This window comes from Lepidothrix coronata, unplaced genomic scaffold, assembly GCF_001604755.1.
Source record: "Lepidothrix coronata isolate B3197 unplaced genomic scaffold, Lepidothrix_coronata-1.0 Scaffold111, whole genome shotgun sequence".
Classification (NCBI taxonomy): Eukaryota; Metazoa; Chordata; class Aves; order Passeriformes; family Pipridae; genus Lepidothrix; species Lepidothrix coronata.
In genome coordinates this window covers 1,690,924-1,708,539 of record NW_016690291.1, presented here as the reverse complement: position 1 = coordinate 1,708,539, position 17,616 = coordinate 1,690,924, and the positions used below count along the sequence as shown (strand labels likewise).

Here is a 17,616-nt window from a genome sequence, read left to right as displayed (position 1 = left end):
TCATACAAAGCACCTCAGGATATACCAACTCATATGTTCCTTTTATGGAACTAAAACTAAAGAGCATCTTAGAAAAAACATCCCAAAGATGCAAAACCGGGTTTAGGATTAAAATTAGAAATAATATTTTCAATCACTTTATCAAGTGTTACACTTAATCAATATACTATTCTCTTTATATTTTTAACCTGTGTAAGGAAATAAAATCAGTAACTTAAATATCAAGGATGTTAATGGATTTTTAAAACCATACTTACAGAAAAAACAGCAGCCAGAGTCTCAACAGCACCAGTACTTAGTGTAACATAGGGAATTGTTTCATGACTGATCCCAGCTTCACTGAAGATGTTGTTTGTGTAGTACCAGATCTGTATCAGAGAGAATAAAATGAGTTATTAATCATTATGGATTGAACTACAATATATTGGTATTCAATTCAACCACCTAATCTGCCAGAGGCCAGACTTGTTAAACCTCTGAGCGCTCTCAAATGACCAAGGGCTGGACAAGGGACAACAAATGAAGGGAAGGTACAAATTCCAGGATTAGTCACAAGGCCGCTGCCCTTCTGCTTGCAGAACCAGGCAGAATTACAAACAGCTTTAACTCAATTTAGCTTAATTCACTTTAGGAGTAAATCAAAGAAACTCACTTTAAACTTGAACAAGAGGATACAAATAGGTTTCATGTGGCTGAGCCACGCTGCTTAACCAGCAGGTTTGTGTGGCTTTATGGAATACTTTAATGGCACATAACAACAGAGGAGAACAAAAGAAAGAGATGTTGAGAGGCACTGAAGGAGCTGCTCGGTTTTGGACAGAAGGTATGAGATTTATCTCTAGCTTAACGTCACTGCAGTGTGGACATCAGCAGTCAAGTCATTCCCCTAATATTTCTTTATTATCCACAGAAAGAAAAGTTATTTTTAGAATGAGAGTTGCTTGGTGAAAAGTAAAAAGCTGTTTTTAGGATGAAAGAAATTATAGACTAGAAGTAGCTGTCACTAATGGAGAGAAACACAGGTTGCATAGCTTAGAGGAAGTCAATCATGTTTGGTCAGTAAAACCATATCCAGTGGTGACAATATCTAGGCAGAGAATAGTAGCAATATTCTAAAATAACAAGTCTGGTAATCATTAAAGCCCTATTCACATCACAAATAAAGTTTGAAAACCATAGAATATTTGTGTTTGACTGAAGGTGACAGCAAAGAACTAGCCAAAGATTTTGGCTGCCAAAAGCATAAAAGAAGGAGAGACTGCCTTGGAGACTGAAAATATAATTGATTTACTAGAGAAAATGAAACAACTGATTATCAAAAGAAAATAAAGTTCTAAATCACAGATAATTTACCAGTGACAACAAAACTGAAAGCCAGAGATAATGATGGTACTAAACATAAAAGTAGCAGTGATATTTTTTCCCCATATGCTGTCCATGAGATACACCCTAACAGGGTTAAACAAAAGATTTGTCTAATGAATGGGAGTGTTATGATCACATGAGGAAAATCATGCTACCTGCTAGCATATTATGCACATGCTACATCTGTTCATCAAGATACTAACCCAGGAGTTTTGTAAAACAAAAAGTAACTCTAAATTCCAAATTAGCCCTTCAGCAAAGCTGCTTGTCCCAGATCAAAGAAGAAAATCCAACTCAACCTACATAAAACCAAAACAAAATAAAACACCAGGAATAAGTCACCTTATCACCCTACAGATAAGGAGAAGCTGACTGAAGACTTTTATGCCTACTGCTGACACATCAGCTCGCACCAGAGCAGTGATGAGAATAATATCAGCAAACTTCTCTATATGAAGTAATCTGCCTTCATGTAGCACATGCTGGTGTTAACTGACCATTGGCCTGCTGACACAGAGCATAGACTGAAGCAAAACCAAGTTCTCTCTGAAATGCTAATGCCCACTGATAATTTTTTGGGGACCCAGTACGATGACAACACATTCACTTTCCATATACCTACACAGTATATAAGGACAACAAAGTAGGATAAGAACTGTGATAAAAATAATTTTCTTCTTCGTTCTACAAGTTACAAGACTGATTTCATGCAATAAAGTTAGAAATAATGTAATTTAGGTATTTCATTATTGATTTCATTATTGATATCATTTTTGTATAGCAGCTGGAACTTCTAAAAATGATAGAGATATTGCAGGTTTTCACACCTTAAAAGAGAGGCAAAAGGCCAAAGAGTCATTCAAGCAGTTAACTCCTGCCAAAATGCAACAACTAGTACACAAGATATTTTGCAATTGTTTTTACAGAAGAGTATGACTGACCACTGATGGTAAGATTAAAAAACTTGCAGAACAAAGACAGGATAAGATTCACTGACTTACTACTCTCTCTAACAGCGCAAATATAAATTAGGATAAAAATTAACAAAATGGACACATTTGAAAACTAAAAAGTGAATGTTTTTCAGCTTATGTATCATTGAAAAGGGAAATACATTGGCAAACTTACTAGGCTAAAGATGTCTGTTCTACTTTCACTTAAGTTATTTTTCTAACATGCTTTTTGTCAGCTAATGATTTCATTAGCTAACAAAATTAGCTAATGATTAGGCTAAAAGTTTTGGAGTGAAAGAGCTATTGAAAATGGTGCAGAAGGTTCAAAAACTAGATGGGCAACAACAGAGATGCAGTGTGGCATACTGCATACTCACCCCTTCCTGCCCTACCTGGTACCAGGTATTCTCCATACCAACTGTGAAGAGCACACTGTGGTACATCTTTTGCATAGTGAAAACATGCATTGCTACTCAGATCCATCCCCAGCATAATTTCTTTCTACTTGAAGTACAGCCCTCTGCCTTAAGGGGAGATCCTACAGAAGCCTAGGGATCCCACTTTGGGAATGACTCCCTTAAAGTAATATGCAGCCGGTGAAAAGGATAAACCGGTGAAAACTTCACTATAGTTTTACTTCTTCTTTAGAACTGAGATAAAATGGTAGAATATAAATGAATTTATTATGGCTTACATATATCAGATAAATGTTATCAGATGAAAAGAGACTAATACAAAATAATTATTTATGTCAATGTAGGTCAGACTGTCTGGTATTTTGTTAGAATTGAAAACATTATTATGATCAGAACTTCACTGTGGTTTCTGTTCCGTGTGCAAACCGACAAATGTACTGTTTTTAATCAAAACAAACTTTTATTTAAAGCAAAAGCCTTAAAAGGAAGCAAGTTTCTCAGATACCAGCAGGATGATTACAGCTGGTAATTTCCCTGGAGAACGACCTGAGATTCTCGCCTGAAAGAATTCCAACTTTCCCATATGCCCTGTCCAGATGGTAGTTGTGGAAAAGACCAGACTGCCTAACAGGGCACTATAGACAAAGCAAATGATGGGAGCGATGAGTGAGAAGGGGTGTTCACTGCCAGTTAAACCTGGCTGATGCTGGCTTACACCCTGCAGGTTGGTTCAGATGCACTCAGGCAAACTAAGACCCAGGTTCTGCAATATTTGTCACACCTGGGCCTGTCCTCTAATCTTGGAGTTTCGGGTGACTTGAGTAAGATCAGTCAGGAAATCCAAGCAGAAGAGACAAGCTGTTGAAGCCTGTTCTCTTAATCGGCTGGTCCAGCTATTTCTCTTGACCTCTCATGATTTGCTTGGTTTTACCATTAACTATTACTAACAACTATTTCATGTTTAGTGGCATTGCACAGGAGGAGAAACAAAGTAATAATAAAAAAGGTAAGACTTGAAATAGCCAACTCAACACACAGGTTTCCTGACAGAGTTTTTCTGAGGCATGTTTTCAGAAAGTGGCCACCCAGTGCCACTTTTAAACAACTCTGGCATCTGTTTCAGACTGGATATGTCTCACTATTCTCCCACGCCCCCAGTCAAGCTATGAGAGTGTGGCTTTGTTCTGCCACAGAATACTGGACAATTTCTGTCATCTATTAAGGATCCTTGAAGTCACAAAACTCTTCTATTTCCTCTGAAAATTTAGCTGCTTCATTATTTGAACAGTCTGTTTCTTACTATGTGTCATTTTATTTCACTTATACATTGATAAGTCTTAAAAAGACTGGATGACAAGGTAACTGTTTCTTTTCTCAAAAAAAGTATCCACAATGAGGAATAAAATAGCCTGTCATTAGCTCTGAAATCCTACCATTAGAAGAAAACACCACCTATACATTTGTTATTATAGTTCACCCTGCAAAATGAAAAAATCTTCTAATTCCCTTCTAGCATTTTGTAAAAAACTTTTAGATACTAGAGTTATAATTGCATGAATTTTTTAAGTGATCTTCGACAAATTACACTGTATTTGGAGTATTAAGACTATGAGATATAGCTATATACCTGAGATAAGCCTGAACTAGTGCATATAGATACAAAAGCATTTACAGTCATTAGCCATGGGGGAAAAAATAGCTGCAGAGCCACAATGAGAGGTCCTTGCAGCAGCAATAATATTGCCTTTCATGCATATGAGCAAGTAGCACATTTGAACTATGACAAAAAACCCTTTTTCTTTGAGGTGCTTCATGAGAACATGCTGCAGCAAGGATAGCTCTGGCTGGAAATAAAGAAACCGTTTTTCACTGTGTAAGTGGTGTAAACACCTGGTACAGGTTGCTCAGGGAGGTTGTGGACTCTTCAGCCTTTAACATGTTTAAAACTTAACTGCACAAAGCGTTGAGCTGACATTGAAGTCACTCCTGCTCTGAGCAAGGGCTTGGACCAGATGAAGGGATCTTCCAAAGTAAACTGTCCTGTGACCCTCTCCTAACTGGTAAAATAGGCTCAGACAGATGCAAAAGGAGACTTCTGATATCCATCAGCCTCTGACACATTAATAGTCAGTAGGATTCCCTATTGACCGTTTAATGTCTTTTTCCTCTCTTGCTCCACTTTCCAAGACAGGAATACTGAAGCAACAACGAAATCAAACATGCAATGCAACCTCTTAAAATCACTTACAGGAACTTTTGCTGACTTCTATAAATACAGAACTGAACCAATGAAAGCTGAAATGTCTACTGAAAAGACTATGGATAAACATGGGGCATATCAGACAAGAAACAGAGAATTTGAGTATCAGAAGTGAAAGCTGTGCACACTTTCTTTGCTGTGCTACCTTTTCATGTATTCTTTCTAAGTTAACACAATATGGCTTCCCTCATGCTTTTTTTGATCCAAAAAAAAAAAAAGTCTGAACAATACAGATCTCTGTGGACCTTCCCATGTGCTACGGTCACAGAATCACTACTAGTAAGAAAGCGCCAAGAAATGAAAGTCAGAGGTTCCTGAATGGTATAGTCCAAACCTTGTATTAAAGGAAAGAAGCATCCCAGGAGATGCCATGGCCTGAAGGACACTTACAGCATTTAGCCCACAGAGCTGGTAGCAGCCCATGGTGACGACCACGGTAACGACCTGCCATCGCACAGCACGGGTTCTCAGGAGCTGAAGTATCGACACTAACTTGGTGTTTCTTTGGACTCGAGACTCTGCCAAAACTTCTTCTATTTCATGAGAAACATCATCTTTCCCAAGGAATCTCTGAAATGCTACAAAGAGAGGAATATGCTTTAGGCCAGACACTTGGCACTGGGTGCGTTTATAACAGACTTGTTTCTTCGAGATGGAAATGTGTTACACAAACAGGAGACATACATGGGCTACAACCTAATTATTCTTCTGCCAACAATATCATTCTGCTCTGGGCACAATCTAGCTCGTCCCTGCTATTGGTCTCAAACTGCAATAAGAATATAAATTATTTGTTTCCCTACAAGATCTTTCATATTATTTCATATATAATATAGCCCAAGGTCCAGTGCAGAGTGAAAACCTTGTGTAATTTGAAAAAAACATTAATACCAAAGCAGATCCAAACATTATTTGACTTGGCTACTTTTGCTGCCTAACAATATAGGTGACTTCATTGTTGGAGATAGATTGGACAGAGAAGTAGTAAGATGTAAAAACTTATGAAAGTCTGGTAAACCAAGAAAAGGCAGACATTTGAAAGAAAGAGCTATTATTCTTCATGTTACTTCTGTTTTTTACTAGCATATAGACAAGAATTCAAGATGTCAAGATGATTAATATTAGAAAGAATTACCCAAAGCAGTTCAAGACTTTCTATTTGTCAATGCTGGAGACACAGGAGCAAATTTACATGGCAAATGTAACCAACCAACTAACCCCCATCTCCCTAGAAACATACCATTTAATATTACACATCAATGACTTATTGAGATATCCTTCCACTGTGAAAAATAAAAGCTTTCCATCTCACACCTCCTCCTAGGTGTACTACAAACAGATACCTCCTAATGCATGTGGTGTATCTCCACCAGCTTTGTTTTAAAGATACTGTATATGCTGATATTTTGTCTCAATCTCATCAACATACCCCAGGGGCTGGATTTTTAAGAGATGGTTAAAATACTCATCATCTCACAATGACTGCAGAGAAACAATTATGTTACATATACCCCTGCAACAAGGCTTTGCAACCCAGTAGGATGCTAACTCTCAAAACAATCCCTTACTCAGCAGGTCACTTAAAATTGTTTTTTTTATTAAATGAATAAGTTAATTAAGTTCTCCTAAGAGCCAAATGAATTTTTTTTATCCACAGCTTTGCATAACACTGCATATAAATAAATGACTACATTTTTTAGTAAGTTTATATCCTTTTGGATCATAAAAAGCACTTGGGTGGTGAAGAAAGCCAAAGAAACTGACTAGTCACGGTTAAAATGTCCAGATTCTATTTAGGTTTTGAAGTTACAAAATTTTAAATTTACCCAGTAGGTGAAAAGGCCAATTAGTGGCATTTCAAAGTTCTGAGGGATAGGTCACACAAATGAACCGGTGGCCACTCTGGAGCACCCCTCTCTGCCATTTTGGTGAATGCACAACACTGCACATGCTGCCTGGCCCCCAGTCTGGTGGCACAGGGAACTAACTTGTGCTCTGGGCCAATATTTTCCAAGGCACTTAGCGCTTCTAATGCATTTTAATGGGCCCTATGTGACTGCTTAACAAGAAGGGTGGTTTTCTTTGAGGGACGAACCACCTCTGGGTGTTGAGTCAATTCATAACATTCATATATTGTGATAACAAGTTTCTCTCTGGTGAGAGGAGAGGTCAGAATTTTTAAATCCCTCAGAAACAGCGCAAGATTTATCTTTGCACACAGACTGTACAATCAGAAATGAGTTAACAAATTCGGACCTCAGAACCCAGATTTTAAGCTGCAGTTTTGTCCTTATGACACTGCCTGTTTTTTAATAAATAACGTGCTAAGCACTCATTAAAATGAGTGTGATGTATTTAAAGACAGTGTTAGGAAATGTAAAAATAGAACAATGTGTGTCTGTGGTATGGTATGATAAAATAAATGTCTTGTGCTTAAATTACACTTTCCTCAGTACTGTTAGACCACTGATTAAGAAAAATTCAAGTAAAGATGCAAGCAACCAGACATATATCACCATACTCTTCTTTGAAAAGATTCTCTCAGATTTTTAAGCATCTGGTTTATCAGTGTAAACTAGGTCAGTGCACAAATTTCTTTATTTTTCCTGTCCTTGGAATTTTCAGCATTACTTTAGGGCACACAAGTCAAAAATATAGGTGCAGTCAAGTAAAAAGAAAGCAATCTGTGTTTTCTGCACAAGGGAGCTTGCTGTATTTCTACAGGGACCAGGAAGCAAAAACCTGCAATTTCCAAAATTACCAAGTACAAAGCAGGAAAAACATAGACACCTGATTTCTTTTTCTTCCCTCTGTGGCATTAAGTCAAGAGATGCCACTAGGCAACTTTGATGGATACTTAAAATTCACAGAATCACAGAACATGACAAGTTGGAAGGGACCACAAGGATCATTGAGTCCAACTCCTGGCCTGGCTCCAGGACCATCCCCAAGAGTCACACCATGTGCCTGAGAGTATCATCCAAAAAATTCTCGAACTCTGTCAGGCTTGGTGCTGTGACCACTTCCCTGGGGAGCCTGTTCCAGTGCCCAACCGCCCTCTGGGTGAGGAACCTTTTTCTAATATCCAACCTAAACCTCCCCTGACACAACTTCAGGCCATTCTCTTGGATCCTGTCACTGCTCACCACAGAGAAGAGATCAGTGCCTGCCTCTCCTCTTACCCTCACAATGAGGTCTCCCCTCAGTTTCCTCTTCTCCAGGTTGAACAGACCAAGTGCCTTCAGTCACTCCTCATATGGCTTCCCCTCAAGGCCCTTCATCATCCTCATTAACCTCCTTTGGACACTCTCTAAGAGTTTAATACCTTTCTTATATTGCAGTGCCCAAAACTGCACACAATATTCAAGGCGAGGATGCCCCAGTGCAGAGCAGAGCAGGACAATCCCCTCCCTTGACTGGCTGGCGAAGGTTTTCCTGATGTCCTCAGGACATGGTTGGCCCTCCTGACTGTCAGGGCACTGCTGACTCATATTCAACTTGCCACTGACTAGGACCCCCAAGTCCCTTTCTGTGGCAGTGTTTTCCAGCATCTCATTCCCCATGTCTGTACAAACATCCAGGGTTGCCCCATTCCAGGTGCAGAATCTGGCACTTTCTCTTGTTGAACTTCCTATGGTTGGTGATTGCCTAATCTTCTAATTTGTCGAGATCTCTCTGTGGGGCCTCCCTGATTTTGAGGGAGTCAACTGCTCCTCCCAGTTTTGTGTCATCTGCAAATTTGCTTAGTATCCCTTCCAGTCCTGCCTCCAAGTCATTTATGAAGATTTGAAGAGCACAGGGCCCAGGATGGAGCCCTGTGGAACCCCACTAGTGACAGGTGGCCGGTGTGATGTTACCCTGTTCCCTATTACCCTCTGTGCTCGACCCATGAGCCAACTGCTCACCCACCACATGATGTGTTTATCCAGCTGTGGGTTGGACACTTTGTCCAGAAGGATCCTGTGAGAGACAGTATCAAAAGCTTTGCTGAAATTACCAACAAATCAAGAAAAGCTAAGAAAATGCTTTGCTATGCATACACAGTTTTGAGTAGATGGTACCCAATCTGCTTGGAAAAACATTTTCCTGCTATATCTTTAATTTTCTTCCATTACCCGTTTTCAGTACCGTAAGAATCTCAATTTTATACATAACTAATGTGGAAATAAATTCTGCATTAGCAGGGAGATGGGAAAACTCAAAGGTCTTTCAACTTATGATGTTCAGTTTATTCATTTTACATTCTAAACCCCTGCATTGCTGTCACTGAGAAGCACGGCAGTCGTTCCTCTCCTTGCTGCAATGACTCATTTCCCTCCGTGACTGTCTGCTTCTCTCTCTATAGGGAAGTCTTATTTACATGTAGCACTTAAAGGCATCTAAGGAGTTGAAGTTCTAGCAACTTTTAGACCTTTCCCAGATTACTATTTAATTCCCTTTGATCAGAAGGTTCTAGATGCTCAGCTTTCGAATCTTGGGATGCTGTCTTTATAAAAAGCAAAACAAGTGGATGGTTCCAGTCAAAGGGAAACTTTACACTTCCATTTACACCACTAGTTTTTTTTCTTCTTGGCTAAGTGAAGGTGAAACATTCGAAAGCGGTTCAAAGATCTGAACAAAATCAGTCAATACCATCTTTAAAACCAATCAGTCCTTTAAATTAACTGAAGATGGACACTCAAGAACTCAACTACATGGAGAATGCTTTTTCCACTGCAGCACTTCCAGGATTGTGCAAAAAAGCAGTTGTTATCCTACAGACAGAATTAGCACGTAAACTTTGAGAAGAAATTTTAGTGGATCAAAATGCTACTGCATGGTTTAGAGAATAGAGCCAGCCTCAGGCAAGAGGAGACAGAAAAAGAGAGAAGAGGTCACAGGTAGTTTGGGCTTATGTCTTTAAAAACAATCAAACAAAAATAATACAAATAAGCTGCATGAGTATTATTGTCATTTGTTTCCCATGGACGCATTCACTTTCGCTTTCCTGCTGATTAAGTATATTAAACACAGTGTCACACTGTTATAAAGCTGGCTGCTGTTCTGAGCAGCAGTAGACATATGGGGTTCACCCAACCTCAATGCTTTTGAATTGACTGTAGAAATTTCCCTGTCATAACTCCATGTCAACACAAAAATAATTGATAAAATGAAAAAAACTAGTTATTTTCACATATGACTAATTTCATTAGAGTACTGGATAGCCAGAAGAATAATTTAGATGTATCTTGCTAGGAGAGATTTAAATGTAATAATGCTGTTTAAATCTAGCAAAATATTTATTATCTACTAGCATGTACCATAGTAAAATTTAAGATTAAATCTCAGTAAATATAACTGCAAGCAAAAAACTTTAGGCTTTTCCCATTTGTCACCTCCTTCCTCTTCCAAGAAAAGAACACACATATCTTCTATGAGTTATCATCGAGTTAAGGATTGCATCTTTACCTTTCTCGTATGTCTGGTTTCAGAGACTATCAATAGGCCTGTTCAGGTTCGCCTGAAACTAGCTAAGATGTACAGGTAAAACAAACTATCCACATGCCACCCTAAAATAACACAACAGTTGGTAAACAGAGTTGTATTAAAGTCCAGTGAACCTAATATCTTTTGTAAAAGACAGGAATTTTAAGAAAAGTTTAGAAACAAATCAGACACACCACAAGCACTCCAGCTTTTGGCAGTCAGCAACCATCTGAGACGGAGCCTATACCATAAGCCAGCAAGTGTAGGAGTCACAGCTGTCTCTTCCTTTCCAATAAGAATAGTTTATAATGCTTACAGACATACGAAATCCACAGATAAACAAAAATAAATCGTATACGTCCTTGTCGTCAGTCATAAACAGTTCATTTTAATCACTGAATTTGCAGTAACTTGTTGCTGGTATGAATTTGGTTTTAATATCGCTCCTGTCCATGTCCCATGAGGGGCTTTGTAAAAAATTAGCTGCCTGCTTTCTTAAATCAGGAATGGCATTGCTCTCTTATCATGTGAGAAGGTATCAACTCTAATCTATCTTTCTAAGATTTAAATCTACACTTCTTGTTATACCTATTGTAATGCTTCTTTCATAACCACAGGGTTTATAATGTATGACTGAACATACCAGATGAACAGATTTTGCATGTCACCAACAGATGTTACCATGACATTTTATCTAAGTTATTTGACATAACAATATTCTTGTTCTCTAGCAAGCTGGGATGTCAGCTGAATTTGATTTTTGATTGACAAGACCTGCTCCTGTAGCTGCACAGAAAATGTAGGTTTCCTCCTTGTAACAGTATACTTCAAAAGAGACACCTCGGCTCTCCACTTGAAAGTGTTTATAACAAATGTTATAAAATGTTATAAAAAGTGTTCCATTTTATCACATGACTAATACTAATTTTATTTATATTACATCATTGCGACAGTCACAGGTCAGGGGTGCACTTGCCATGCAACTAAAAGGCAGCTACTAGAGCTTGGATGGGAAATTACTGATGTAACTATAGCAGTAAGTTTTTCCTTTTCTTCCTGTTTCTATCCCTGTTACTCTTCCTTCCCATAATCTCCTTCTAAAGCCCTTCTCTTCAAGCACTTAAATACCCATTTCTTCTTCGCTGTCCAGTCAGCATTATGAAGAAGGATCACACCAGTTAAATGCTAGGCATTTGCCTCCCTTCTGTTCTTACCAAGGGAGGGGAATAGTAGTTATGAGACCTGGGAGTAGAGCTGGGATGCTTGTACCCTCTCTCCATTACCAGACTTTTAGCTTCTTGAGCAAAGCAGGTTTATAGATTATGCGTTGCTCCAGTTAACTTTTCTCCTCCCACAACGCATAAATCAGTTCTCCCACATTCAGCAGTAAGACAGAAATATGAGGGAGAGTTCAGCTCCTTTTGGTCTCAGGGGTTCAAATAAAGGATGATGACCCCTAGGAAGATGAGCCAAGCTCAGCTGTTAATGCTGCTTTTGATAGCAGACAACCACAAGTCGAACACGGCATCCATGTGGCTGATGGGTCAGACATCGGCTCAGCTGCCCACAGTGTGCACCAACTGCACTGCTGTAAAGGGGGTAGGAGGAGACCTGGTAAATCCCTGCTACCAGAGCGCAGGAGACACCGCTCAGCTGAGGCCTCACTACTCCTGTGTTCACGGAACAGCTTCTCTCATTGGTTTGTGGTTTATGCTCACACATGATGCTTCCTGATCTAACTGCACCTCTTCATTTTTTTTCGTTGCTTACACAACACATTTTGGTCCTTCTCCTCCTTCCAGTCTGTTATTTTCCCCTTAAAGACATCTGCCAGAAAAGACCACTTGTATTTTGGTAGTTATAATCTGGCTCCTTCCTGAGACTGAGAAGAAAGAGGGGGGGATCAAAGCAGGAGCAAAACTTTGTGGAAACTCAATGACCCACATTATCCCACTTGATGTTATTGCTATAAAACAATTAAGAAGATTAATGTTGTCAGCTCCATTTTAGGAGCTTTGACGTAGATGCACATTTTAGAGTATTTCATAAAGACTAATGTAGTCATCTTCATTAGATACAGCAGACCATTTACAAATAACAGTTTTATATTTCTCTAACAAGGTATAATCCACAGTGAAAAATACATTTGCATGAATAGCCTTGATCCATTAGGGGAAAGAAAGGGGATTTAGTCAGAAGAAACAGTTGCATATTTCCGATATTAATATGCAGATTTAAGCTAAGAGGCAAATAATTCAAGAGCATTACTGCAGTCATCATTAAAATGGAGAATACTGCTTTGTCATTATATGACTTACAAGCAGAAGGGCATTTTAATAACTCATATCTCCTCTAGTCTCCCTAATACTTAGACTTTTCCTCCCTCATTTCTGCTGGTAATGCAAACATCCAGATGACTTGTCTTGATTGTTGATTCACTCTCCTATTTTGTGAATTCTGCTGTAGACTACACTCAAAATGAGTTTCACTCTGTACTACAACATATCTCAGTATTGTTTTTTTTATTCTGGAATTAATCAAGTCCAAAAGCTTCTATTGACAAGCAGTTACTTTGAAAAGGTTTTTTGTATCAGTCTTTTCATTTTTCTCAGAGTATCTAAATTTGTGGCTTTCACAAGCCACCTTCTCCTGATCAGCAATCCAAAGCTCATTTTCCTTCAACTACCAAATACAGCAGGGGTAACTGCTCTCCTACTGCCTCCTACTCCAAAACCTACCTCCAATACCTCTGTATTATCTTTCAAATTATTTTTAGAACACATATGCTGAAAACATCCCAGACTGCAGTTGGCCATTAACAGCAACAGTAAATGGTGTGAATTTCAAGGCAAGTGGTGTTATTTTACTGCCATTTTTTTACTGCTTTTAAACTCTACCTATGAGAGGCCCAGTTTCACTGTCAGTGCTGAGATTTCCAGGTACTGTAGCAGGAGTTGCAATAGTTCCTCATAACAAGTGTGACATTATGCAATAGCATTGCAGATGCAGACTCTTTCCCAACCATAGCTCTGAAAATACGTCTATAATTTTATCAGGCAGAAATCAGCCAGTTTAAACTTGGCACCCAAAGGCATTTCTTCCCAGCCCAGCCATGGTGCTACAGAAGTTACTCACCAAACAGCCAGCCCCACTCTGGGTCCTGCATCCCTGCTGGGCACTCTGACCACAGCTGGCAGGACGGCACTTTCCTTCATGGTCCCTGGAAAAGCTGTTCTCTCTCTCCTCAAATCTCTGCTAACTCTGTAAAGCTAAAGAACTGTCCCCAAAGCCTTGTTGCTTTTGTGCTATTTTTTTAAGCACTGAAATATATCTCCAAATGTCTGAGGCTCCAATAATCACTGAGTTCTTCATTCAACATCAAACTGAAATAATGTGGGAGTCTCTTCATTAGTGCACCATTTCTTTTTCAGAGCACTCATCAGAACAAAAGAGGCCAGTTTTTAATTTAATAAGAAAAGAAACAGGATAGCGTTGCATTAATTTTATGCTAAAAGATTATTAAATTTATATTTCAGGTGTTGATTCACACTTTGCAAGTAATTTTGCAAGCAACTAGTTTATGACTGAAAATGTTAAGGGTTACATTCAAATGAAGTTTTTAGGAATAATTTGTAAAACAGTTACGTTTGATATTTTGGTATTATAATCAGACTCTGTCCTTCTTTGTACATTCCTGTTTTTAATGTGTCCCTATAATAAGCAAGAACAAATTTTCAATACTCTCTCAGCTGTATTGGGACCATAGTAAATTTACTGGGGCAGCTGTGATCACACAAGCAAATTGTTTTATACCCAGAACCTAAAGTAAGAACAAAATATTCTGGTCTGTGTCTGTGAAACAGAAGTAACATGGAAGCACTGGAAATTTTCAGTTAAACAGATGTATGAGGTTTTTATTAGATCTACGAAGGTTATTGAGTTACAGAAGCACAAGGTCAAACACAGTGACTACTTGGAAAAAAAAGTAGGAACTGTGTTTTTATTAATCAAACTGCAAAGACTGTAGATAAGGGAGAGTCACAACAACTGAAACCACCTTTCACTCCCAAATGACCCCTGTGTATGGTGGCTGACGCACAACAGCAGGATGATTTGGTTAGGTCTGTATCACCACATATAATGCTATATAGGTTAGTTTGTTGGAGAATTTAATTTATAAAAACTTCAAAGCAACAGTTATGTTTACGCATACAGAGACAAACAAAAAGGTGAGAAAAATTATTGCCAAGAGAATCTCTCCTATTAGAATATTCTGCTTTTAGTGTGATATCAGAATCAGATATGTCCAGCCTGCACTCCTTTAACAAACAGCCTTTGTTGAAAGAAAGTAACATGTCATACCTTTTTCTGCCTCACTTGTGTTATGCTTTTCAAGTAGGAGGTAACGAGGACTTTCAGGAAGAAAAGGCAGAATCACGACTTGTATCAATGAAGGAAAAGCGATTGCTCCAAATAAGTAAGGCCACCGAGATTCCTGCAAACAGATACAAACTTAAGTCAGTATAGTCACATATACCTTCATGTTGTCTCTTTGTCTAAAATCTCCCATAGTGATACTAGGAAGAAAAATAGCTTCAATGGGAAACACTGCAATTTGTCATCATTCAACATATCAGTGATCAGAGTGATGTGTTCTTCCTGAGCTTAGCAAGCGGTTTGAACACCTCCCCCTCACATCATCTTACTCAAGGGCCGAGGAAGGCAGAATTCCAGCCATCAACCGAATAAGAATGAAAAGAGAGATACAGGAAAGCTGTGGAAAAAAACCCAGCAATATATAGGATATTTTCCTTTCCTTCAGCATCAACAATTATACAGGTAAAAATATTATATATACTCATATATTCTGCAAGTCATACACACACACAATAGTATCAACCATAAGCTTTAAAGAAACCCTATAAAACTGTTTTCATATAGTTACATACACCTTCACATTGTCTCTTTCTCTAAACTAATCAATCTAAAATGTTGATAACACTTGAGCTAAGCTGCAGTTTAGCACAGTTTTGTGGTTCAAAAGGCAGGCAGTGACTTTTCAGCATTTCACAGCTTCTGGGAACAAACCAAGGTGGTCTCAGGTCTCACCACAAACATCTACTTGATGAAACACAACATTTGCCTTGCAGGAACAACTGACACATAGTTGGACAGTTTTCATATATGTTCAGAAAAGACAACACATGCAGTTCAACATGATTAGAGCAAAAGACAGTTAAGCTATACATTTTACAAGAAAAACAGTATCTGGCTAGCTGTTGTGAGGTGATGTTTATGAATGCTTTCTCTTACAGCCAATGATTCCATCTCTTAAGCTGGCTTCCATGCTAATTTAAGAATAAAAAATAGGTTTCATCTATTCTTCTGCCCAAAATCACAGGACCTTAAAGAAGTCCTTTGGTTTTAGAGTAGTATAACTAAGAATAGCACACTGTACTGTTTCCCACTCTGAATTAGCTAACCTACCTCAGATATTTACATGAAACACTGACAGTCCTTTTCCAAAGTCTGTGAAACAGAAAGTATTTTTTCTACTGACTTGCAAATAACCTGCTGGAAGTCTCCAGCAAGGACCTGAAACACCAGAGGCATCTGCAGCACCCCCACCAATGCAAAGCACTGATGAAGACTCTCTGGTAAGTCCCTCATGTAGAAGCCAGGCATTTTAACCTTCCAGAGCCCCACTGCTGTGCAGATATAGAGCACAAGGTTCTGCATTATCCAACACTATTGATGTGAATCTACTTGACTGCTAGCTGATTTCAGATACAACTTGACTTTGATAATTTTCTTTTATATCAACTGAAACAAAGTTGTTAACATCCTCAAATGCATTCTTAAAACCAGCTATAGAGGGTAACTTGACCCAAGCTTTTTCAGGAATAGGCTGGGAAAGACAGCAGAGAACTCATCTGGTTCTTTGGGCTTACTCTCAAAACAGGATTCGTTCAAGCACTTAAGGAGCAAGGTGTCAGCAGTATTATTTTCTTCTACAGAGAGGCCCTCAATCTGTCCATGTTCTTCAGATATCTTCTGTTCTAACTGAATACCAACAAGAAATTTTTTTTTCACTTTCTCCAAGTTCAGTGTTCATCTATTCAATTCAATGCTTTCTAATCTGAGACTTAATTGAAAAGCCTGATGAGACTTCAGTGGGTCTACTGTTTAGGCATCATGTCTAGCACATTTTCAAAAGCTTGGCTAGTTCAGGGGCAGACTGCACTGCATCCTGGCTGACTGAGCTCCAAGAGGCACCAGTGGTTTAGATCCTGTCCCTCCACCAGAATGAATCTGTCCATTCAGAGTCTGTATTTCCCCAAACAGAGCTGGATAAATTTTATTTCAATATAATTTTCAAAGTCAAATTAAAGGTCAAAAGGCCCCAAAGTATTTTCTGTTGACAGTTTTTATTTTACACTCTCCCAGTTCAGCAATGCCTAAAACACCATGTACTGCATAGTATGAAATATAATCCATGCCCAAACCTGAAATGGGGCCCAGGATAACCAAATAACTCCTGGGAAGAATATGTGTGGTACCTCCTAATCAAACTTTTCACTACCCTTTAAGTGATAGAGGTGTTTTTTTAAAAAAATCTCCTGGGATGGGAAAACAACTTGAGAAAGGGTGTTTTGCAAACAGATTAAAGCTTGAGGTAATCAGTTATCCTAAGAGCCTCTTCTACCATGAAGACTTCAAGACACTCTTCCTTTTTTCTTCTTTTTCCAATGAAGTTGAGTGGAGAATTTTACCCAATACAGGTGAACACTCTGTTTATAAACAAATAAGCCTGTATCTTATTTTAAAAACTAGGAAACTAAACTAAAGTTAAAACTTTAAGAATGGTCAATAATCACATAAACAAAGTGGGTACTGGTTTGTAAAGAATAACTGAGGAAAACAGGCAGTATAACTCATCAGCTTCGTTCCATGTCTGCCTGGAGTAATTTCCCGTAATATAAACACATTTGTTATGTACTGTACAAGAATTTTTGACAATACTTCCAGATAAAAATCTTGCTCTTGATCAGCACATCATATTTTCTGTAGTTTTTTTTCCACAATGTCAAGAATGTTTCTTAAAGGAAAAAGGAAAAAGTATTCTTTGTATACTATTATTATTAGCATTCTGCCA

The 17,616-nt window shown here is 38.5% G+C and overlaps 1 protein-coding gene across 2 annotated transcripts in view; it reads right to left on the bottom strand.

Moving 5' to 3' along the window:
- SLC2A9 (solute carrier family 2 member 9) overlaps positions 1-17,616 on the bottom strand; it is an 85,287-nt gene that overhangs the window by 41,670 nt on the left and 26,001 nt on the right. For both annotated transcript variants that reach the window (XM_017824558.1, XM_017824557.1), the window contains exons 6-8: positions 14,823-14,955; positions 5,385-5,572; positions 258-368 (exon numbers count right to left, since the gene is read on the bottom strand). In XM_017824558.1, the coding sequence (XP_017680047.1) occupies positions 258-368; positions 5,385-5,572; positions 14,823-14,955 (432 nt within the window). The remainder of the gene's footprint in view (positions 1-257; positions 369-5,384; positions 5,573-14,822; positions 14,956-17,616) is intronic.